Here is a 25,667-nt window from a genome sequence, read left to right as displayed (position 1 = left end):
GATCCGTGCTGAAACGGTCGTCATGTTAATCCATTAAGACCTAAGTATCATTTCAAAAGGCTTTAAAAACTTCAGTGGTTACTGTAAAACTCCACTATCCTTGTATCTTTATCTGCTCCTCCAGTCATCAGGTACCAGAGTCATGAATGGGATTTATGAAGTCACAACAACCTCAGCCTGGTGTAAGGGTAACCCTAACCCTAACCCATAAGGGCAGACAAGATGATGAAAAGTCATTTAAACCTTGTAAAAAGCTTCCACATACACTGGGTTTTTCATTGTTTTCTAATACACACTGATTCCAAGAACAATTAATGGTATTCCAATATTTCACTTACACTTTTGACTTACAGTCAAATTTGAAAGTACATTTAAGTACATTTAAGCATTAATTGGTGAACATCAGGTACATATTTATAAAATGTAAAATAAGTTCAAAGGTTTTTTGTTTTTTTAAAAAAAGGTCATTCCAACTCCTAGAGACGAACTGGATGAGCAGAAACCAAACCACTAACCCGACTATAAAATGAGGATCAGCAGCAGTGACAGTATCTTTAATAACACAGTTGCACAGCAGTGGTGCACAGCTGTCACTGAACAGCTCTAATGGTGTTTGTGTTGGCTGTTTCTTCTGCTGCTGTAGGTGCCCTATTAGGAGATCTAGGAAGTTCAAATGGATCCAGCCCCAGTCCAGTCCGTAAGTCACATACACCAATCTACACAAAGTCACACTTTAAATGTACTCATATGTGTGTGTGTGTGTGTGTGTGTGTGAGTGTGTGTGTGTGTGAGTGTGTGTGTGAGTGTGTGTGCGCGCTGATGGTCACAGCTCAACAGCTCTTCAACAAATAAGACATGTTTTTAAAATACAACAGAAATGAAAAGGTGAAAAATGTGTCTATCTTCAGTGTCTTCAATATTTAGTTCTGATCTAGTCTACAGACTCCAGGGTTAGTGTCTGAACAGCTGGTTTGGGATCTGGAACGCCTCTGCAGGTGTTGAGGGGGTCGAAGCGAGCGTAGACCTCCCTCAGCTCATCTGCCAGGGTGGTGTTAGTGTCTGGGACCCTGCTGCTCCTCTGCTGGAACTGGGTGATGTGTTGTAGGCCCTTCCACATGCTCCAGGAGTCTGAGCTGTTGGCGTATCCATCCACCTTCAGTCTGTGCTGCCTACGTAGGTCAGATCTGGCCTTTTTGTAGCCGTCTGCGTCACCAGAGGCAGATACAGAGGAATGGAACGTACATCACACTTCATCCATGGTTTCTGGTTGTCATATGTTTTGCAGCCCGTGGTGGGGACAACACTGTCAACACTGTCAGTACACATGCTGTTGTAGATACTGACCCTGATGCATGTTCCTCTACATCACAGGTGTCAAACATGCGGCCCGCCAAAGGGTCCAATCCGGCCCCTGGGATGAATTTGTGGAATGTCAGAATTACACTGAAGATATTATAAGTCAAGCATGTTCAATATAAAGTGGGTCAGACCAGTAAAATACTATCATAATAACCTATAAATAATGAAAAAAAGCTATTTTTTTCTTTTTGTTTTACTGTCAAAAATAAAATTACACAAAAATGTTTACATTTAGACTGGCTTTTCACAAAAAATATGAACAACCTGAAATGTCTTAAGCGAAGTATGTGGTATTTTAACAATATTCTGCTTATTACCAAATGTTTTGTGTATTTGTAGATCTACTGTGATCTGTAAGTTGTGATGCACATGTAAAAATGATAAACTAAGATGTAATATTGTTAAAATTACACTTATTTTTCTTAAGAATTTTCAGGTTCATATTTGTTCATGTTACGTTCAAATACGGTTCGTAGATGTAAACATTTTCATTACGGAATTTTACTTTTTCACTCAGAAACATAGAGAAAACTTTGGAGTTGATATTATTTCTAAGTACTTATCCTATTATTTACATTATTTTACTGGTCCAGCCCACTTTATTTCATATTAGGTTGAATGTGGCCCCTGAACTGAAATGAGTTTGACACCCCTGCTCTACATCACAGGTTCAAACATGCGGCCCGGGGGCCAAATCCGGCCCGCCAAAGGGTCCAAGCTGGCCCATAGGATGAATTTGTGAAATGCAAAAATTACATTAAAGATATTAACAATCAAGGATGCTAACATGATTTAAATTCAGATTCCACACACAGACCAATTAGATATCAAGTGGGTCAGACCAGTAAAATACTATCATATTAAGCCTATCAATAATGAAAACAGCAAAATGTCTCTTTGTTTTAGCATAAAAAAAGTAAAATTACATGAAAATGTTTATATTAACAAACTATTATTTTACAAAAAAAATGTGAATAACCCAAATTGTCTTAAGATAAGTAAATGCAATTTTACCAATATTCTGTCTGTTATTAAAAGTTTTGTTTATTTGTAATTGTAGTGTAAGATGAAATGCACATTTCTAAAAGAAAAAAATGGTAATCTGAGGCAGAATATTGTTAAAATTGCAGTTGTTTTTCTTAAGATGTTTCCAGTCGTTCACGTTATAGAGGGTATGCCCTACATCACCCCCCCCCCCCCCAGGCCACGCACCTCTCAGTCAGACTAAGTGGCAAAAACCAACCTGCTCAACATGATGGAGTATAGCAGTAAACACAGCCAGAGCGGGAAATGTGAAATATGAAGTTAAATGAAGGACAATTGGACTGGACATGGATCTGTACGAGTTACCAAAGAACAAGTGGTCCATGAACACTGACATGTGGACACAAATGGAGGATCCTGACCTGATCCAGGGGGGAGGGGGTCAGCGCTATTTGGACCTGAAACAAATATACATGGTTTCATCAGGACTGACAACCAGGGTCCAAAACTAGGACCAGAACCAGCTGATCCAAAGGTAATTTCCAGTAGAGCGTGGACTGACCCCAGTGAATATATGCATGATCTACTGGGACTGAGGAGATTTACTGAGTCTAGTTCAGATCCAGTCCTTTATCCAACACAGATACTACTGCTGTGGACCAGCAGGGCACCACTGGATTCTGGGAAATTAGGAGATTTATACCACCTGTTTTTAAATTAACACATTATTCTGCTAATATTATGGCTTTATTGTTGGAATATGACGACTTTAATCTCATAAACGAATGACATTTTAGTTAAATTATGATTTTTTTTTATAATTACGACTTTATTCTCATAACATTGTGATTCTTTTTGTATTCGACTTTATTCTCATAAAATTACAGGTTTTATATCGATATTTTATGACTTTATACTCATAGTGACCAGTGTTTTTCTTTTCTTCTGTGGTCCTAATACTCCGTCGTAGTTTTATTCTCCAGTTCCCCGTATTTGTAAAACTAGGTTGGTCTCAGTTTCAGTTAGTTTACTAATCATGTAGGAGCACAAGGTTCAGAATCACAAAATGAAGACAAAAACCATGAAAGATCTGATCATGAAACCAAGAGCTGCACTGAGAAGGAACGTTAGCCAAAACAATAGGTCATTTAAGGTCTGATTTTTACCCAAAAATATAGCATAAATGAATGTTAGCTGACACCAAACAGGATCCACAGATCTAGGTTGGGTTTCCTGGATTTGTGGATCCATCTCCTTCTCTTTTCTTTGTCGTTCGGTGTCTGTAAAACAATAGCTCCCACTGCTTTAAGAACCTGTTCATACAATGAGTCTCACAACAGCTCTTCCCCATTTTTTATTAAATATTGTTCTTCAGTTTAGACAGTATTGAAGCCAACGCTGTCACTCATCTCCCTCTTTCTGCCACTCAGTGGACGGAACCGCGGTGACTTCTGCTAGCGGTGACGTCACGTGCAGACCCTCTATTCAGATTTTTGTAGATGTACTAATTTAATTTAATTTAATTTTAGTTTTTTCACTGTTATTATTTTACTGGTCCGGCCCTCTTGAAACCATATTGGGCTAAATATGGAACTGAACTAAAATGAGTTTGACACCCCTGCTCTACATCCACAGAACAGTCCTCTGGCAAAGCTCCGCCTTAAACTCCTCCCAGTTTGTAACATTAAAGTCCTGGAGCACAGAACCTGTCTCTTCATTCCAAACTTTAGTAATTTTACTTTACTTTTACTTGTTTGAGGAGCTGCCTGTATGTTGGATACAGGAACACACAGATGTGGTGGGACTGTCCAGGGTGGGTGGGGGCGGGGCACAGTCTTGTACACACCCCTTACGTTGCTGTAGTCCTGGTCCACAAAGCTCATGTATGGATGGACCTTTGGAACCCCAGCCCTCAGGTGGCAGGCGTCTGGGGGTGTGGTCTGGTGTTTAAAGGTCATGTGGTGCAGGCGTCTGTGGGTGTGGTCTGGGGTTTAAAGGTCATGTGGTGCAGGCGTCTGTGGGTGTGGTCTGGGGTTTAAAGGTCATGTGGTGCAGGCGTCTGGGGGTGTGGTCTGGGGTTTAAAGGTCATGTGGTGCAGGCGTCTGTGGGTGTGGTCTGGGGTTTAAAGGTCATGTGGTGCAGGCGTCTGGGGGTGTGGTCTGGGGTTTAAAGGTCATGTGGTGCAGGCGTCTGTGGGTGTGGTCTGGGGTTTAAAGGTCATGTGGTGCAGGCGTCTGGGGGTGTGGTCTGGGGTTTAAAGGTCATGTGGTGCAGGCGTCTGGGGGTGTGGTCTGGGGTTTAAAGGTCATGTGGTGCAGGCGTCTGGGGGTGTGGTCTGGGGTTTAAAGGTCATGTGGTGCAGGCGTCTGGGGGTGTGGTCTGGGGTTTAAAGGTCATGTGGTGCAGGCGTCTGGGGGTGTGGTCTGGGGTTTAAAGGTCATGTGGTGCAGGCGTCTGGGGGTGTGGTCTGGGGTTTAAAGGTCATGTGGTGCAGGCGTCCTGGTGCTGTGGTCTGATCGACCGGCGGCAGGATGGAAACGGCCAGAACAAACACAACACTGAAGTCCTTCAGTAAATTAAAGGGTCTGCACCATCAGCACTTCCATGTCCACACAACAGAGTTCCTCCACCACCTGAACGTCCACACGTCAGCTGTTGGTCACGTAAACACACACACATATACACACACATACACACACACACCCCACCAGCTTTTTTAGTGCAGGTAGATGGGCAGTTCTTCTCTTTCTTCTTCGTCTTCTCCTTCTTCTCTTTCTTCTTTTTCTCTTCCTCCTTCTTCTTCTCCTCCCTCTTCCCTTTTCTTGCCTCCTCTTCTCCTGCTCCTCCTTCTTCTTCTTCTTCTCCTCCTCCTTCCTCTTCCTTCTGCCTCTTTCCTTTTCTTGCCTCGTCCTCTGATGCTCCTCCTCCTTTTTCTTCTTCTTCTTCTCTTCCTCCTTCTCCTCCTCCTTCTCCTTCCCCTTCCCTTTTCTTGCCTCCTCTTCTCCTCCACCTTCTTCTTCTCCTACTCTTTCTCCTCCTCTTCCTCCTTCCCCTCCTCCTCCTTCTTCTTTCTTATTCCTCTTCTCCTCCTCCTCCTTCTTTTTCTTCTTCTCTTCCTCCTTCTTTTTCTTCTTCTTCTCTTCCTCCTCCTCCTCCTTCTCTTTCCTCTTCCCTTTCCTTGCCTCCTCCTCTCCTCTTCTCCTCCTCCCTCCATCCTCCTCTCTTGGATCTGTCATTCTCAGCTGTTGTCCACTGACTCAGGCTCCTGTGAATGTTCCCGTTGACGTCACCATCATTCCTCCCATTCCCACCAGACGACTGTAACAGGAGAATCCTGGCCTCACTGAAGGGTCACATCTGAACGCAGACAGCTGGAACAAACACACACTCAACTACCGCTGATAACAACACACACTCAACTGAAGTCCACTCTAAAGCTTTTATATGAATGACATGAATCCAAACTATATCCAACCATGAATGAAGTCCACCTGTTGAAGATGAAACAAACATCTGCAGAGGGCAATGACTCCCAAAATATTGGTCCTATCAACTTGCCGAGATATTTAATAGGCCTGTAACAGTACACAAAATTTTCGGTTTGGTACATTTTTGGTTTTGAAAGCCACAGTTCATTTTTTTCGGTTCGGTACGGGAAGAAGGAAAACCCCTCAAAATGTCTTTAATGCATTTATTATGAATTTTTGAACATTTTTCAATAGAATATAGAAAAACAGGATTAATATAATTCTACTGCTATAAATCAAATAGAAAATGAAATAAGTAAAATATTACTAAATGTATTTTAAACATTAGTGTTGCACTTTTCACTGAAAGGTAGTTTTGAACAAACAACAAAAATCTAATCCCCATTCTGTCAGTTCACATTCTGCAGAAAAATAACAACCAAAAAAATTCCACATGAAGTGCAGCATTAAGAAGAGGACAAACTGGTATTCTGTTTAAACAAACTTAAGAACAACACTGACAACAAAATGAACCAAATTATTTATTTTAGGACAGTGAACAAACTGTTAAGGACACTGTGTGTGTGTGTGTGTGTGTGTGTGTGTGTGTGTGTTTACGTGCGTGTGCACTGGGTGCAATTCGTCAAAAACACACACGGGGGGGGGGGGGGGGTAATTTTTTACCTCCGCCAAGGAGGTTATGTTTTTGCCAGCATTGGTTTGTCTGTCTGTCGGTCCTTGTACAAGATAACTCAAAAACTTATGGGCAGATTTGGATGAAAATTTCAGGAAATGTTGATGGTGGCACAAGGAACAAATGATTAAATTTTGGTGGTGATCGGGGGTGGGGGGCACTAATCTGCCTTGGCGGAGGTCTGCGCTGTCTGAGTGCTTTTCTAGTTGTTTTTTTTTGTTTTTGTTTATGTGGGGTACGGTCCATAACTAACATTAGCATGAAATGAAAGGTAAACTTTACATACTTTCAACGTCCAACTCCTGGATTCTATTCCTCTATTATACAGGCCTAATATTTAATGTAGAGACAGAACTATTCGTCAACTGCAGGAACCAAGCTGGCCAGTTAAATATGTCTCAATCTCTCAGAACCACACAGATACATGCACACGCTCTGAGACCTTCCAGTATTATGATGTACAGGGTGTCCCATAAGTCTCCATACATAGGAGACATAATACATTCCATACATATATGGTTCTAACATGTATTTCTTTATATTTCTTCTTTATAGTTCTTCATCAGTGGATGACACGCATTGAAATGTGTTCCCGACAAAATGGCAGTCATATAGAGCATATTATATAAATAAAAATGGTTTATGTCAAGAAACGTTTATTTTTCCTGTGTATGGAGATTTATGGGACACCCTGTAGATAAGCAGGTTTTTCCTCCATCAGTGGGTTCTGGTTCTGACCTGGTATCATGGGAACATCAGGCTCAAATGATGAAAGAGTAGTTCAAGGAACAGGAAACATGGTCCAGACCTGAACCCATCTGAGAATCTGTGGGACGTATTGGAAAGGATTTGATCCAACTGTTCTGTCATTTATACAAAATCTAGACAAAAAATGAATGCAACTGTGGACGGGAAAACATTTAATGTGATCAAAGCTGAAGGTGGTCCAATGAAACAGGTCATGTGTTTGTTTGTAATGCAGTATATGTTTCCTGTGTTAGTTTAAAATGAATGTGAAATGAAGGTCCGAATAATCGTAGAGGACTGATAAGTGAAGTAAGAGAAGAACTGAAATGTTCACAGTCCAAGTGTGGATGCATTTGACCAAGAAGAACACACAGATAAACCTTCAAAGGCTGCTTTGAAAGGTCCGAAGTACTTCTGTAGTTTGAGTAAGAGTTGAATGAAGTTCAGTGTAAGGGAGTAAAAGCATGATGTCAGCGAGTATCTGTATCTGTTTCAGTATCTGTATCTGTTACATATGTGTGCATGTGTTTGTCTGGTCCTGTAACCTTTACCCACAAACAGGAACACAACTGTCAACAGACAGTGTTCTACACATGCTCAGTGCAGGTCCCACAAAATACACAGAGAGTGGTAGGGTTTGGATCCAGATTAAGGTCTGACAGGGTTTGGATCTAGTTCCTGATCCAGATGAAGGTCTGCTGGATGTCAGTAAGAAACAGAGGACTTGGATGTGGAATGTGGCCCATTTGGAAAAACAATCAAGAGAAAGGAGGAAACCGAACGAGTCTCATTGAGTCTTAAAGCTTTATTTTTTTCCATTTGTCTGATATTCTCTCTGCTAACAAGATTGGAGTACTGCTAACATGTTAATTTGTATTAAAAACACTATGAAATGGAAGAAAATTCTACCAGAAACTGCCTGTCAGGATCGTGTTGGTTGAAGAAAAGCACAGTAAGTGTTGACATGGTTTTAATGTGGAGGAGTTCCAGACATCAGGCAGGTGCCATCACCACATCACAGGTAGATACTCCAGAGAAAAAGAGGAGAAAAGCAGGTGAAAAACAGGAGAAACACAGGAGAAAAACAGCAGAAACACAGGAGAAAAACAGGAGAAACACAGGAGAAAAACAGGAGAGACAGGTGAAAAACAGGTGAAAAAAAAAACTGGAGAAAGGGGAAAAACAGGAGAGAGACAGGTGAAAAACAGGAGAAAGACAGGATCAAAACAGGTGAAAAACAGGAGAAAAACAGGTGAAAAACAGGAGAAAAACATCCCAACACATAAAACACAAACTCGTATGTTAAAACATCGTTGGGAAAATCTGCCTTTTTTGGCTGACGGTGAACACACAAACAGGCAGAACTCTCCCTTCACCTAAACCTCCCTCTCTTTTTCTCTTTTTCCTCTCTCTCTTTTTCACTTTTTCTCTAGCTAATGGCTACATCAGTGCCAGGGCCTCCCCAGGCCTCCTGTCTGTCTCCAACGGCAACAGCATGGGGAAAGTAGTCCCAGCTAAGTCTCCGCCTCCTCCCAGCCCTCAGATGGTCAACAGCCGTAAACCAGACCTGAGGGTCATCACCTCACAGAGCAAGAGCCTCCTGCAGCTGGTAAGAAGAGCACCCACCCACCCATCATCCACCCACCCACCCACAGAATACATGTGCACCCACCCACCTATCATCCACCACCCACAGAATACATGTGCACCCACCCACCTATCATCCACCCACCCACAGAATACATGTGCACCCACCCACCCATCATCCACCCACCCACAGAATACATGTGCACCCACCCACCCATCATCCACCCACCCACAGAATACATGTGCACCCACCCACCCATCATCAACCCACCCACCCACAGAATACATGTACACTCACCTACCCATCATCCACCCACCCACAGAATACATGTACACCCACCCATCCACCCACAGAACACATGTAAGCCCGCCCACCCATCATCCACCCACCCAGTTTCAGTCAAACTGATTTTATCGACTTGTAATTTAAATGCATAAACATTTATTTATTTATTTATTTAAAACATGCAAAGAAACAAAATAAAACAAAACATAGCAAATTAAGATAAAAACAAAATAACATTTAAATGAACAGAATCTATCTTCAAGCACATACATGTCTGAATTTTGCATGGTCGAAAAGGAGTAGGAAGAAGTACACTACCGGTCAAAAGTTTTAGAACACCCCAATTTTTCCAGTTTTCTATTGAAATTCCAGCAGTTCCAGTCCAATGAACAGCTTGAAATGGTACAAAGGTAAGCGGTGAACTGCCAGAGGTAAAAAAAAAAAACAAAAGGTAAGGTTAAACAAAACTGAAAAATAACGTACATTTCAGAATTATACAAAAAGGTGAACAAGAAATGGGTTAACAACTGAAAGCAGTTCTGCAGCAGTGGAGGTTGATCAAGCCTGGAAAGTTGGTGCTACCAGTTCCTCCAGGTGTCCCAACGTTTGTGAATTCCTTCAACCCCCTGTGTCTGCAGAAAAGGAGTGTTGGAACACACTTTGGTACCATACTGTTGGAGCATTATTTGAACAGTACTGGACTGCAGAAAGTAGTGTGTTACTATAAAAATGGAAAAGAGGAAAAGGCAATTAACGATAGAAGAGAGACAGAGCATCAGAAGAGTGAAAACTGTAGGTCTGTCCTACAGAGAAATGTCCAAGAAAGTCCAGGTGTCAGGAAGTCCAGTTTCCTTCAGCATCCAAAGGCACTCAGAAACTGGACTGGAAATGCAGACAGGAGGAGGTTTGGAAGAACCAAAGACACAACAGAACCAGAAGACAAGTTTATGACAGTCAACAGCTGGAGTGAGAGGAGACTGACAGGACAACAGCTGAAAGAACAGAGAAGATAGTGGTCGTAGTAAGACAGTGTGAGTTTCTGCTGTGAACAGAAGACTGAACAGTTGCAGGTTTGATCAGTCCATAACACCTTCTTCCAGTCTTCAGTAGTCCACTGGCGGTGTTTCATGGCCCAGCCAAGCCTCTTTTTCTTATTCTGAAGTCTCAGCAACGGCTTTAGCGGCAACTCGACCCATCAAACCTGCAACTGGAAGTCTTGTGTTCCCAATGTAAACTGAGTCAGTAAGTAAGTAAGTAAAGCTTTATTTATATAGCACTTTTTAATACAACATGTTGCAAAGTGCTTCACATAAAGGAGAGATAGATAAGAACAAATAAATGAAATCAAATCAAATTTTATTTATCTAGTGCCAAAAGTTATCTCATGGCACTTTACATATAGAGTTGGTCAAAACCAGACTCTAAGCCAATTTACAGAAACCCAACAGAATCCTCCAGGAGTAAACACTAGTGACTGGTGACTGTGGAAGGTAAAACTACCTTTAACAGCAGAAACCTCGAGCAGACCCAGACTCCTCAAGGATGGCCGTCTGCCTTAACCAGTTGGGGTTAAAGAGAGAGAGTAAAGGAGGAGAAAAGAGAGAGCAATAGAGATAGAGAGAGGCTGGGGGAGAGTGGGGAGGTAGGGGGAGACGCATGTAGAAGGTACTGACTGGTTTACAGATGAGACCCATGTTTATTTGTGTGTGTGTGTGTGTGTGTGTGTTATCATTTCAAACCTCAATAGTGTGTGTCTGTCCAGATTCAAACTCAAGCCTAGAGCTTCCAAACTGCAGCAGAGTGTGCAGAACCATCAGTAGTAGAGTCAGAAAGTAGAAATGTGACACAAGGTCTAAGAATAAAACCAAACTGCATTAGTGTGGACATAGAATATGGCGCAGCATCACTGTCAGTGTCCCTTTGAACACACGTTAGGTGGAAATACTCAGTCTGTGAAGTTCTTTTCAATGTTCCGTTCCTTCTGGACTGGTTAGTAACAGTCCTGTTTCCACCTTTTTCACACATACAGACGGAGGAAGAGCTGGAGTTGGTGAGTGACGCCAACAGACTTCTAGAATGATGGATTTGGTGTCAGAACTGAGTGTTTGACCAAGCATGAATGTGACACTGTCAGTCCAACCCGTCCGTCAGTCCAACCCGACCCTTCAGTAACATCAGTGCTGAGGTCGTTGGAGGAGTCTCTGTGAACTCCAACACAGACCGTCTCCAGGTTGGATGGGACTCCTCCAACATTTGGACATTGTAGCTTTAGGGCCCTGTCACACCTTGACGATTTAGGCAGCGTACGCCGACGTATGACAGATTTGGCAAATACACTGGCGTATGTCAAATAAGTTGTGGGTACGTTTTGTATAAGTTAAGAGCATGCTGAAGTACGCTGGTATAGGTCATTGTAAGGCGAGGTTGTCAAGAAATTTTGTGCGTGCACAAAATTTTTCGTCGTATGTGAGCGTGTCTCATATATAGGCCGTAAGTTGTAGGTAAGTTTAGTGATTGTGACACACATTCACACACGTTACTTTGAAATACACGAGAATAATATCTAGCGAATCCAAAACGTATTTCTAACCTGAGTAACGTGCTTTGAACCTGTGTGTAACTTTTACTGAACTTATCTCCAACGTATATTGACGTATGTAGACGTATTCAACATGTTCTGGACGACCTCTTTTCACCTCTTCCAGACACACTCCAAAGCTTTTCAGCACCACCCGTCTGGACAGCGACAGCAGGAGATAATATCTGTAATACCTAATATCACCCGAATGTTCATTACATTTAAAAAACTAACCAACTAAAATAAAATACATTAATCAATTTAAATTAATTAATTTTACAAAGCCACGGGGAGCCTCAGCAGAGGGCAGCCATGGCCTTTGGATGGAGAGTCAGCTTGTGACCAGTGGGTCGCCGGTTCAATTCCCTGGACTGACGGAGAGTTGTTGGCCGATGTGCCCTTGAGCAAGGCACTTAACCCCTGGGCACCTGATATGGATAGCCCACTGCTCCTGGTATGCAGTGTGTGATGCATGTATGCATGATCTAGTGATGTGTTAACGGTAGAGAACAAACTTCAGTGTGGCGCATGTCTACGTGTGTGAACCTACTGACAAAACAAAGATTCTTCTTCTTCAGAGGGATGAAAGAGCATTTCCTTAAGGGGCCACAAGAGACTTTGACAGATGTTAAGGGTAGGACCAGTCCACCTGCAGCTCAGCTCCACATATATCTGTATAAAACAGTAAATGAAACAATACAATGAAAATGTGGAGCACAGAATACAACTATTTAAGGAATATTCACAAAAACATTTTTGAAAATGTGCCAAAGCAGCTCCACATTAACCTTCCATATGGATTTGCATTGACTGTGAATTTGCAAATGACCTCATGCCGGCCAGTCAGGGCCAGGTATCGGACCACATGTGGCCCACGGGCCGTACACTGCCCAGGTCTAATCTAGTGTATAGTGTACTAGTAATATATAATAATTATAATAATAATAGGAGTCACTGTTGTTCTCTTGGTATGATCCACTCTGGTGGAAGTGGAAAACACATGTTAATCATTCTGATTCATTATCATCTTTGCTGTTGAAGGTGGATGAAGTCATGTGCATGAACTCCTACATTCGACCCTTAAAAGGGAAAAAGCCTCAGTTCATGTGGAACCAGACCAGGTTTACTCAAGACGCTGAGCTGGATCCACAAATTCAAGAAAAAAAGCATGATCTTAAATCTGAGGAGCACCCAAAACCTCTCACGTGTAATCTGTCTGTACCATGATGTCATTTGAAAAATGACCCCAAACTTTCTCGTATTCATCTATGACGAACTGTTTGTTCATGGGCTGGAGGCCAATAATCACTGATTATTTACCCGCCGACATTCATCATTTTGCATCATGTGCTTTCGTCCCAGAACGCCCAGCGGCTCGGTGGCTCCCAGGTGGCACCGTCACTCACCACACCAGTGGTCTCCGTGGCAACGCCCAGTCTTTTAGCGCCCTTCTCCGGAATGCAGACGGCCTACAACACTGGTAAGACCTTGAAGGCAGCACAGACGCTGTGGGTAGAAGGAGGATTGAATGAGCACAAACAGACTGAGGCTCCGCCCACAGCAGGTCTGAATGCACTATTCAGATTTTTGGGTAAATCTGATGTTTTTGTGTGTTGGTTCATATTCCACATTAAATGTGACTTCTATCAGTTTTGAGTCTGAACTGAATGTGACCCTGAAGTGACCCACATCCACTAAAGAGGTCCTGATGGAATACGAGACCACGCAGACACACACTGTGTTTATGGAAGGAACACTCCGGGGACGCAGAAATGTTACATTTGTCGTGCTTCAATGATGTAAAGGTCAGATAAATGTGACCTGGACGTTCAGACTGAAGTCACATTGAAAAATATCAGATCCTTATCAGATTTAGGACCACATATGAAAGTGGTCTGGGTCAGATTTAGGAGCACATACGAAAGTGGTCTGGGCCAGATTAGTGCTGTTCAAACTGCCTCTAACAGATCAGATACAGATCATATATGGACACATTTACCTGAGGTCTGAACGGAGCCTGAGTTTAGTTACATTAAGATGTCACTGTCATCCCATAGACCTGAATATACTTCATAGAATAAATAAATCAATAAATAAATCAATAATACATTTGACCAAGGCTCCGTCAGATTCAAAATGAACAAATCGGTTTAGTTCTTCACTGTCTGCTTTTTGTTTTTAACCATCAGTTAGTGTTAACACTGCAAACTGCTCCAGTCAGTGCAGATGTTTGTTTGTTTTTTTGTTTTTTTTTATTTTAGTGTAAGAATGTGACTATAGAAAAAAAAGTAAATGCCATATAATATTTATATTATAGTATGTTACCTTTAGAAATAATTGATATGTTAAAGCTGCGGGAGACTTTCGTCACTAATTTTTCATCCAGTCTGTCCAACCTCAGTCATATCCTCAGTATCATGAATCTGTTAGCCTGTTGGTCATTACTCACCTGAATCTCTTCCCTCATGGTGAACAGATTCTTAGTGCCATCCACCAGAAACAAACTATGTGTTTACAAACAGAGCCAAGAGGGAACTCGGGCGTCTGAGGAATTTTTGACACAACGTGCATTGTGGGAAGCGGAGGTTCGCACAGCCACCTGACAGCAGCAGTGGCAGTGAAACCATATGTTATATGGATGAAACAAACATGACGCGGAAATGGCTGAAACGCATTAATGGCTGATACACAGAAGCAGAGCTCCACCTGGCAGTGGCAGCTGCAACAAACACAACGTGGAAATGGCTGAAACGTGGAAACAGCTGGAGCTCCGCTTCCCTCCAGCCGTTTGCATGTTTCAGCCATTTCCACGTTGTGTTTGTTTCATCCATATGATATCATATGGTTTCACTGCCGCTGCCAGGTGGCTGCACGAACCTCCGCTTCCCACAATGCACGTCATGACAAAATTCCTCAGATGCCCGAGTGCCCTCTTGGCTCCGTTTGTAAACACATAGTTTGTTTCTGATGGATGGCACTAAGAAACTGTTCACCATGAGGGAAGAGATTCAGGTGAGTAATGACCAACAGGCTAACAGATTCATGATACTGAGGATATGACTGAGGTTGAACAGATTGGATGAAAAATTGGTGACGAAAGTCTCCCGCAGCTTTAATGTTTTGTACGTATCAAGTGGTTACAGTACTTTATAAGAAAATGTTGTTGACGCACAAAAAACATCATTAATGAACTGTGTTTTTGTCTCTTTTTGGTCAGTTTATTGTGTTTTTGTTTCTGCTTGGTCAGTTCATGCCTCTGATTCCTCCAACTAGTTAACCTAGTCTAACTAGTTTAACTAGTTGGAGCTTTGTTAACATATTTTCGTGCTTCACACATTTCCAAATGAGATGGTCTTTATTATTTTGGTTTATCTAATAGCGAAACTACAACTGATCAAACAGAACAGTTAGCATATCTTGATGAAATTTAGTTTTTCAGGGAAAAGAATCCAAAATAAGTCGAACATGTGTGTGTTCAGTCAAACTAATGTGTAAACCTCAGAGACAGAAGAAGCTCCTCCTGTGATACCACGGACCCATCTGCATATTCACTTTGTTCATTGTGTGAGAGCTTGTGGAACAGTTCGACTTCAAAGGTCTCCATTAATATGGATTAGATCTGATTAATATTGATGCTCCACAAAGTGGTCTGATGCTAAACACTCCCCTCCCCCTCCCATTCTGTCTGTTCTTCTCAGAGTACCAGCTGACCAGTGCAGATCTCACAGCACTCCAGACGTTCACACCACCGGGGCTGGTGCCTGGTAACATGGCTGCCTGGCAACAGCAACCGGCCATCCCCCAACAACAGCAACAACAACAACAGCAGCAGCCGCAGCAGCAGCAGCTGAGCCTGGCATCCATCAGTAACTTAGTGTAAGGACTTTGTCTTTATTGTCAAAAGGCATCACAAACTTCCAGCAAATTCATCCATATCCTTACAATAATGGCCTCTGACCTTTGACCTCTGTGCATATACATCTGATTCACCGGTATCTACCAGTTAAAGCATGTCTGATGTATATGTAAGTCCTTTATTGAACCAAAGACACAGCATCACCAGCAGCAGTCCAGTCATCTCCATGGTGACCTAGATTCCCCCCCCCCCCCCACACACACACACACACACACACACACACACACACCTGCTCAGCTCTAACTCCCGCTGGAGTCCCAACCTGATTTAGCTCCTGGTACCAAAGCGAGGTATGTTCCACACAAAGACACTAAAGTGGACTGAAGTTCCATTTGTGTTTAAATCTGGACTAAAACAGGTGATTTTCACTGATGTGTTCATGTGCCTCCGTCTGTGTTCAGCTCTAACGTAGGGTATGAACACACTGAGGACACCACACCTTCAGCAGCAGCATTCATCTTCTGAACTGCTTCATCCTCCAGGGGGTCGCAGGGGCGGAGCCTATCTCAGCTACTATTGGGCAAACGTGTAAAGCATTTTCAAGACAAATGAAAACCGTGAAAATCCCACAGACATATTAGAAGTGGACATATATTACATATACGTATATATTAGACATATATATTAGACATATACATTATATTAAACATATATATTAGACATATATTAAACATATACGTATATTAATCAACATATATATGTGACTTATATATATTAATAAACATATATATTAGACATATGTATTAAACATCTTCAAAGAGGTTCATATTAGCCTCAGTCTTTACAAATCACAAATGTTTCAGTCACCAAAATGTTGAAGCCATTTCTGGACCAGAACAAAATATACATTTGACTCATGTTGGAGTAACTTGGGGGGGTCTACAGCGTATTACAGGGGGAGAGTTTTAAATAATTATATGACTGAAGGAAATGAAGGCTATCACATTAAAACAATGATGACCAGGGCTTCTTTCTTTATCAAACACCTAAAGTGGCCAAAATATGGGAATACGTGACAAACTTAGAGGAGTTTCAGGTTTACTGATTGTCTTTTAAATCCACAAAAAGACTTCAAAGCTGTATTTTCTAATTTTTGTGTTTGGGTTTGGATTGAGATTAGGTTTTGGTTTGGGTTTAAGGTTGGGGTTTGGGTTTTGGTTTGGGTTCAGGGAACAGATCATCCATTTATCCCCAGTCTCAGTGGTTTTATCCACAGACACAGTGGTTTTATCCCCAGTCTCAGTGGTTTTATCCACAGACACAGTGGTTTTATCCACAGACACAGTGGTTTTATCCACAGACACTGTGGTTTTATCCACAGACACTAGTTGTTGAACGCCTCCTAATGAAACCTCTGCAGAGTCAGTGTTATTTTCTCTCCTTTTCTTAGTGTTTACAGGTTGTTGACAGGTGAACTAGTTGTGTTTGTGTTCATCTCATCTGAGCTGTAGATGGATGAGTGTGTAACAGCCTGTTCTTTGTTTTCTCCACAGCATGTGGGGTGCAGACAAACCCAATGCAGACGTGGTTAACTCTATCTCCAATCTCGCTGCTAACTGGAGGTGAATAACATGACGGCATCTAGTGTTTCTCAGCTTGGTCGTGTTTTTGATCATATTTAAAGTTATGCACCGTTGGCTGGTTCTAGACTAGAGCTGACATGACAAACTAACCCAACCCATAACAGAAGAGAAGGTATTGGATTGGTCCTTTTGAATTGCGTGTTTGTTTGTTGGCGGTGATGCCTGTTGTTGCTTTGGTGTGTTCATTGTGTTCATGCTTTTCTCCTGTTTTGAGAATATGTCTTGGTGTGTGGTTGGAGGAGTTTTCATTCCACCTACAGCTTAGATCTGAAGCTCTTTGTCACAAAGATAAAGATGTTCCAGTGTGACAGCAGAAGCGCTTCACTACCAACTCACATCAACACTAAACCATCACAGCTGTGCATTCAAGTTGTACTTTTCAGCCATTTAACTGTCATTTAACACTGTCAGCTGACAGTCACACTGCAACAGTCACGTTAGCTTTAACATGTTAGCTTTATGTATATATATATATATATATATATATATATATATGTATATGTATATGTATATATATATATATATGTGTGTGTGTGTGTATATATGTATATGTATATATGTGTATATATATATGTATGTGTATATATGTATATATATGTATGTGTGTGTGTGTGTGTGTGTGTGTATATATATATATATATATATATATATGTGTGTGTGTGTGTGTGTGTGTGTGTGTACATACTGGCCCTATATACATGCAATGTTTTACTTTTTTTTTTAAAAATGAAATATGAGGCCTAAACCCCCTCAGTCAGATCATCACAAAGACTGGCTTTATGTACTGGTTCTGAAGTGGACCAACCATCAGCCACCTCCTCTACATGGATGACATCCAGCTGTACGCCAAGAATGAGCGGGACATTGACTCCCTGACCCACCTCAGTGGGATCTACAGCAGAGACATGGGGATGTCATTGGACTAGATAAATGTGGGCGGATGGTATCTAGAAGAGGCAAGGTGATCACAACTGAAGGGGTTGAACTACCTGAAGGGAACATTACAGACATGCAGGACAGTTACAGATACCTGGGGATCCAACAGGTAAATGGTAATCCTGAGGAGGCAGCTCAGAGGTCAGAGGTCACAGCCAAATACCTCCAGAGGGTAAGGCAGGTCCTGAACAGTCAGCTGAACGGCAAAAATAAGATCCAAGCCATTAACACCTATGCCCACCCAGTGATCAGATACCGATACTGGAATTATATCCTGGATATCCACTGGAACAGATACAAGAACTGATATCAAGACAAGAAGGTTCCTACCATAGATGGAGGGTTTCACCCCAAGTCCAGCATCCTGAGGATGACCACAAAGAGAAGGGGGGGGGGGGGCTAGTAAGAGTCAGAACTACTGTCCAGGAGGAAACAGGAAACCTCCAGGAATATGTCAAGAAGATGGGACCCAATGAACAACTGATAAGTGAATGCCTCAGACAACAAAGCCCAGTAAGGAGGAGGAGCCAGAGGGGCTATCATGGAAGGACACGCCCCTGCATGGCATGGACCACCAGCAAACTGAGGAAGTGACTGATATGGAGAAACAAACCAGTGGATGGAAAAGGACTGGAAAACAGAACAGAGGGACTACTGATGGACCAGAACAGGACCAGAACAGGCCCTGAACACCAGAGCAATAGAGGCCAGGGTCTACCACAGCAGACTAGACCCCAGGTGTAAGTCTGCCACACCAGACTAGACCCCAGGTCCAGGTAAGGCCTACATGGTGCTGCATAACCAGGTAGAGGACATAGTATACAGGACCATCTGTACCCAGTATGAACTGGAGGTCCCAGGGTGGGTGACACCCCCAAGGGTGACAGAGAACAACAGGCCCAGATCCTGTGGGACTTCCAGATCCAGACTGAGCAGATGGTGATGTCCACTCATCCTGACAGTGGAGGTGGAGAAACATCAGAAGACAATGGTAGAGATAGATGGAGCAACAACAGAAAGAAAGAACAGGAGAAGATGGAGAAATACCAAGAACTGAAAGAGGAGAGAGAGAAATGTGGGTGTGAAGTCAACAGTGGTATCAGTAGTGATGGGGGGGGGGGGCACTAGGGCCACTGACCCCAAACTGAGAGGATGGAAACAGCAGAAGATACCAGGAATAACATCAGGGATCTGAGTCCAACAGAGAACAGTCCTAGGAACAGAGAAGATCCTGAACAGAACATCAGGCCTCTGGTAGAGGACCTGAGTCTGAAGGAGGCCCCGCCCATGTGGACCAGACACAGGTTTATTTTTTTTATACTGGCCCCACATTCACCTTTTATTACCTCCACCAAGGAGGTTATGTTTTTGCCGGCATTGGTCTGTCTGTCCGTCTGTCTGACTGTGTGCAAGGTAACTCAAAAAGTTATGGACGGATTTGGATGAAATTTTCAGGAAATGTTGATTCTGGCACAAGGAACAAATGATTAAATTTTGGTTGGTGAGCAATGATATGCCTTAGCGGAGGTCTGCATTCTCCGAGTGCTTTTCTAGTATTTAAGAAGGTGAAATATGAAAGTGTGCCTTTGAAAAACCTCTCAGTACAAGTGTTCTTCTGTTTAGTACAAGTATGGGATGACAAGTATAAACAAGTGATGCCGGGCACAACAAACCCCGCCCCTCACATGCGTTGTGCTGATGTCAGCATAGACATAGACAGCATAGACAAATTTCATCCATTCTATGTAAATCGGAAAAAAAGATTTTAAAATTAATGTAGAAAAATTTAAATTTGACCTACTTTTCCCAAAATGTCATCACATCTGTTCTGGGTCAGTGGTAATCTATAAACCCAGTTAGGTCTGAATTCCCACCAATAGTTTTACTGCTGACCTCTGCCAAGGCAGATCAGTGCCCCCCCCCCCCACCTCACCCCACCCCTGATCACCACCAAAATTTAATCCATTTGTTCCTTGTGCCAGTATCAACTTTTGCTGAAATTTTCATCCAAATCCGTCCATAACTTTTTGAGTTATCTTGCACACGGACAGACAGACAGACAGACAAACCAACGCCGGCAAAAACAGAACCTCCTTGGCGGAGGTAACAAACCGAACCACAAACAAAACCTTCAGGGGGGTAGTTAAATAGAGTAAAGAGTAGCTTTTATGTCCATATTAAAGATGAAGAACACACCTGTCACAGCTGAGACACATTTGTTTTTCACTTTTAAAAGTTGAACACCTTCCATGGTTTGTTAATGAACGCAGGTGCAGTGTTTGGTGAGACCTTTCCTCCAGATCTAGTTCTAGATCTGGACCACACAGATCAGTTCAGCCTGGTCAGAGACGGATCATCCTTTTACACAACAGTCCAACGTCTGCTTCACCACATGTTCTTTAGTAGAGCTCACATGTTTCAGTGATATGAAGACTGTCAGAGGTTGGAGTGATGGTGGGTGAATGCTATGGGTGTCAGGCCGCGGCAGCTTTGATTGACAGCTCGGTCTTCTGCTGACTCCGACATTCAGAGCTTTTAGTGGATTGAACGAAACACAGACTGTCATGAGGATTGACTTACACTAGCTTTAATAGCTACAGTAGCTAATATTACCATTAACGCATGAATTCATTGATTGGATTGTAGCTCAGCAGAGGATCAGTGAGCGCTAATGAGTGTGTTTTCACATCGGGTGAAATGGACCGAACTGTCATCAAACACAACTGTACATGTTAGTGTTTGTCAAATAATGAGTCCTGTTCATTTGGTTTGATGCATCCCATGCTCTACTCTGTAGTCCATCATGAGGCTTGTCCATTCTCTGCACATACGAGTGTCAAAAACCAACCTGCTCAACATGACGGAGTATAGCAGTAAACACAGCCAGAGCGGGAAAATGTGAAATATAAAGTTAAATGAAGGACAATTGGACTGGACATGGATCTGTACGAGCTACCAAAGAACAAGTGGTCCATGAACACTGACATGTGGACACAAATGGAGGATCCTGACCTGATCCAGGGTGGAGGGGATCAGCGCTATTTGGACCTGAAACAAATATACATGGTTTCATCATCACTGACAACCAGGGTCCAAAACTAGGGCCCAGAACCAGCTGATCCAAAGTGCATTTCCAGTAGAGCGTGGACTGACCCCAGTGAATATATGCATGATCTACTGGGACTGAGGAGATTTACTGAGTCTAGTTCAGATCCAGTCCTTTATCCAACACAGATACTACTGCTGTGGACCAGCAGGGCACCACTGGATTCTGGGAAATTAGGAGATTTATACCACCTGTTTTTAAATTACGACATTATTCTGCTAATATTATGGCTTTATTGTCGGAATATGACGACTTTAATCTCATAAACGAAATGACATTTTTGCTGAATTATGAGTTTTTTTACAAACTACGACTTTATTCTCATAACATTGTGATTCTTTTTGTATTCGACTTTATTCTCATAAAATTACAGGTTTTATATCAATATTTTATGACTTTATTCTCGTAGTGACCAGTGTTTTTATTTTCTCATGTGGTCCTAATACTCCATCGTAGCTTTATTCTCCAGTTCCCCGTATTTGTAAAACTAGGTTGTCCTCAGTTTCAGTTAGTTTACTAATCATGTAGGAGCACAAGGTTCAGAATCACAAAATGAAGACAAAAACCAGGAAAGATCTGATCATGAAACCAAGAGCTGCACTAAGAAGGAACGTTAGCCAAAACAACAGGTCATTTAAGGTCTGATTTTTACCCAAAAATATAGCATAAATGAATGTTAGCTGACACCGAACAGGATCCACAGATCTAGGTTTGGTTTCCTGGATTTGTGGATCCATCTCCTTCTCTTTTCTTTGTCTTTCGGTGTCTGTAAAATGATAGCTCCCACTGCTTGAAGAACCTGTTCATACAATGAGTCTCACAACAGCTCTTCCCCATTTTTTATTAAATATTGTTCTTCAGATTAGACAGTATGGAAGCCAATGCTGTCATTCATCTCCCTCTTTCTGCCACTCAGTGGACGGAACCGTGGTGACTTTCGCTAGCGGTGACGTCACATGCAGACCCTTTATACATTCCACAGCCATTAAATGGAAAAAAAACCTATAGATGTTCTACCTGTAGATGTGTGAAATTATTTCAGTGTTTGTCATGTTCTAGCCACAAATAGTTTAAAGTCATTTTTGGTTTTAGTCCAACGGCCTGAAGGTTCGATGAACTGATTGGTATCAGTTGTTCTCCATCCGTCTGTAAACAATTTTTCAAGGAACTTCTTCTCCAAAAACGTCAGCCAGAATCAATTTAAATTCATAGCAGAGGTTCTTTGGGGTAAGGTCTACCAAGTTTGTTCAAAGAATTGGGAAATATAGATTTTTCAATTTTTCTTGAATTTTTAAAATGTTCCAAATCTCCATTTGTTTATAATGGGACATAGTTCACAGTGCTGTAACTGTAAAACAGTTGAAGATATTGATATAATTTTTATGGATAATAGATAGGAAGTCACATATGGGCTTTCATTTGGTGCCATGACCTTTGACCTTGAGTGACCCTGAAAGGTCAAATGAATGTTAATTAATGTCTTTAAATATGCCGTTGGACTACAGGAGCCCTGGTCCTATTTTTGAAGTTTTCTGATGAATGGAGTTAGAACCAAATCCAACACGTTGGGTTTGTTTGTCAGGAGGCGTACACAGTGGGAGGAAAGTTTGGTTTTGTTATTCGACTAAAAGGCTAGAATAGTTGCAATGTTTCACCTTAATTACCATGACTGTAGCACCGAATTAGTTTTATAACCAACATTAATTTCATCTATTATGTAACGTTGCTCCTTCAAAGCGTCTGTTTTTCTGTAACTTCGTACATGGATCAGCTGAACCAGCAGGTCATGAACAGAACATGTGTCATCTGTTGACTGTGTGAAGACATTTGATAGGCTCATCAGTGTTGGTTTTGACAGAGCTGTTATTTAGTTTTTATATAATGACGTGATCTGTACAATCGTTCTGAAAAACTGATCGTTTGAAAAATTTGAAAAAAATTCAGATCACCCTCATCTTCATCTTTTCAAAGAATCCATCCTGAGTCTTCTACATAGAAATCAGTACATAGTCACTGTTGTCATGGATACAGCTAATGGAAATAGTCATTAACTTTGTAATTAAGTCAGTAGATGACCACTTATCGCACAAATCAGCCAAACTTAACATTAAAACATTAGTACATATGAATATTGCATTTTTATTTAGTTTGTAAACATTAAATAGAAAACAGTGGGGAGGACGTTGTGTAACATCAGCTCCTCAATGACGTTTGTACAAATATGGCTAAGAACTGCAGTGTCGTTCAATCTGACATGTGAGGAGTGGTTTGGAATGATCAGCTGACTGTCACAATAGAATGATCAGTGTTTGAACTAAAAGTGAACGTATGCTTGTCCGTGGTCGGAGGCAGATCCTCCGCATCAGATCCAGGCCTCAGTGTTCAGGGCTGTTCTGCTGGCATCAGTCAACTCACCTGCTGACTTGGCTGTTTTCACTCGCCATAGCAACAGCATCCCTGTGGTCCTGTCATCCAGCAGTCGGTCTGAGCAGCAGCATCACAGCCTAATGAAGTGAGTTATGGGATGTGACGCAGGAACGCATGTGGTCAATGGAAACACGAGTCAGAGAGGAAGGAAACACACGGACCGCTGATGTCTGACCAGAACTCAGGGAACAGTAGAGATACGTGCTATGACACATTTGAACGTCCCCAAAGGGCAGATCGCAGTGACTGGGTTTTTCAATTTCACATCTACTGCGTTAAGCCGAGGAGGAGAGGGAGACGACCAGAGCGCACTCCAAATAACATCTGTCGACACCGGCAAAGGAGCGAGTCACAGCCAGTGTCCAGGAGGAGCCTCAGTGACAGGCCCCGCCTCCAGACAGCCTCAGTGACATTGGCCGTTCTTCAATATCAAGTTTGCAGAGTCCGCTCTTGGTCAAAGCAGTCCCAGAGGTGGGACTTCCTGTTAACTCCAGTCTGTAAATGAACAGCTGATCCTGGTGACCTTTGACCCTGTCTCTGCTGTATTTACTCCATCAGCTCCATAACATATTTACTCATATCAACACAGCGTCACTGATTTGATTTCAGTACATTTGTACTAGTATTTACATGTCATTCATACATTTTGTATATTTTTCTAAACGGTCATACATTTCATTGAATCCCATATGATAATAATACAGGTGTATTTCTCACTTTTCTGCCTCCCGCTCGCGTTCTAACATTATATCACATTATCTCGTTACAGTCATCTAATTAATTAAACATTTCGGAATTCAGTTTTCACTGAAGCTGCCATTCCATTCCAGAGTAACATGAAGTGCATCTTGGGATGTTTTCCCAGCCAAGTCTACACCAGTCACCAACCAGTGCATCCTGGGTTTAAACTAGCAGACCAGAACAACATGTGGGTATTCCATGTGTTTGTGGTTTATGTGAACTTTGAAATGGAACAGAACTTGGGCCACGACTGATGATGTTTCACGACAACAGAAGAACAGACAAGAACACATATTGAGAAACAGCCAGGCTCCACCTCCAGCCAGCCTTGGTGACAGGCTCCACCTCCAGCCAGCCGTTGTGACAGGCTCCGCCTCCAGCCAGCCGTGGTGGCAGGCTCCACCTCCAGCCAGCCATCGTGGCAGGCTCCGCCTCCAGCCAGCCTTGGTGACAGGCTCCGCCTCCAGCCAGCAGAGGTGGAGGAGGCTGAACAGTTGACCTGTTTGGGGACAGTCTGAATCTGCAGTCATCCAGAGGAGTTAGCACAGTTCATTCTCTGGACTCCTGGGAACGTTTCACCCGGATGAGTGAGGGAGGGGTCATCATGAAGTTGAAATGATTATAGCTCTAAGTGTTTAAAAACTATGGAAACTCCGATTCTTCAGTGCCTTTACTTATTAATGGTACAAAAATCAAGCAGTTCTTAAACCTATACTTGAAACTTAATTGAAGCGAAGGAGAAATCCAGTGAAATGGACTGAAACTCCTGAATAAACGTCCATATGAGCAGGTTGAAAAAGATGAAGACAAGCTCCAGACATAATGAAGTGCTCTGGTTTCCTTGTATTTGTGCAGTAAACACTGTGTTGAATACACAAACAGGTGAAGATGAGACACTGAGTGGACAACCAGTCCTGACATATGCTCAGTTCTTCCTGATGACACTAGTATTTCCTGCGGACTGTTCTCAGGTTCTACACTGACGTACCACGGTTTGACTGCAGCAGGACTAGGGCGGTTTCATAATGGGAATAAAACAAACAAATATGTCACTAAACTTGTTTTAAATCTTGTTAACCTCATGGTCCATTTCCTTTATAATACTACACATAAATGTATTTAATTTTTAATATGATATTTTGTAGTTTCTTCTTCATACCACATGAGGGCGCACAAGTACCACCAGTACTGCATGAAGCAGCATTTGAGAACCAGGAGTTAGGTCTGAGATGCATGGATTATGTTTAGTGTATAT

General features: G+C 42.2%; 1 protein-coding gene across 1 annotated transcript in view; it reads left to right on the top strand.

Moving 5' to 3' along the window:
- LOC115435386 (myocyte-specific enhancer factor 2D-like) overlaps nt 1-17,278 on the top strand; it is a 140,878-nt gene extending 123,600 nt beyond the window's left edge. The window contains exons 7-12 of the mRNA XM_030157764.1: nt 644-697; nt 8,686-8,861; nt 11,155-11,175; nt 13,066-13,183; nt 15,402-15,579; nt 17,113-17,278. Coding sequence (XP_030013624.1) covers nt 644-697; nt 8,686-8,861; nt 11,155-11,175; nt 13,066-13,183; nt 15,402-15,579; nt 17,113-17,185 — 620 coding nt within the window. The 3' untranslated portion in view covers nt 17,186-17,278. The remainder of the gene's footprint in view (nt 1-643; nt 698-8,685; nt 8,862-11,154; nt 11,176-13,065; nt 13,184-15,401; nt 15,580-17,112) is intronic.
- The last annotated feature ends 8,389 nt before the right edge of the window (nt 17,279-25,667 follow it).

The sequence above is a fragment of the Sphaeramia orbicularis genome, chromosome 16 (assembly GCF_902148855.1).
Source record: "Sphaeramia orbicularis chromosome 16, fSphaOr1.1, whole genome shotgun sequence".
Classification (NCBI taxonomy): domain Eukaryota; kingdom Metazoa; phylum Chordata; class Actinopteri; order Kurtiformes; family Apogonidae; genus Sphaeramia; species Sphaeramia orbicularis.
Note: the sequence above shows the minus strand (reverse complement) of the source record. Positions and strands in the feature narration are given on the sequence as shown.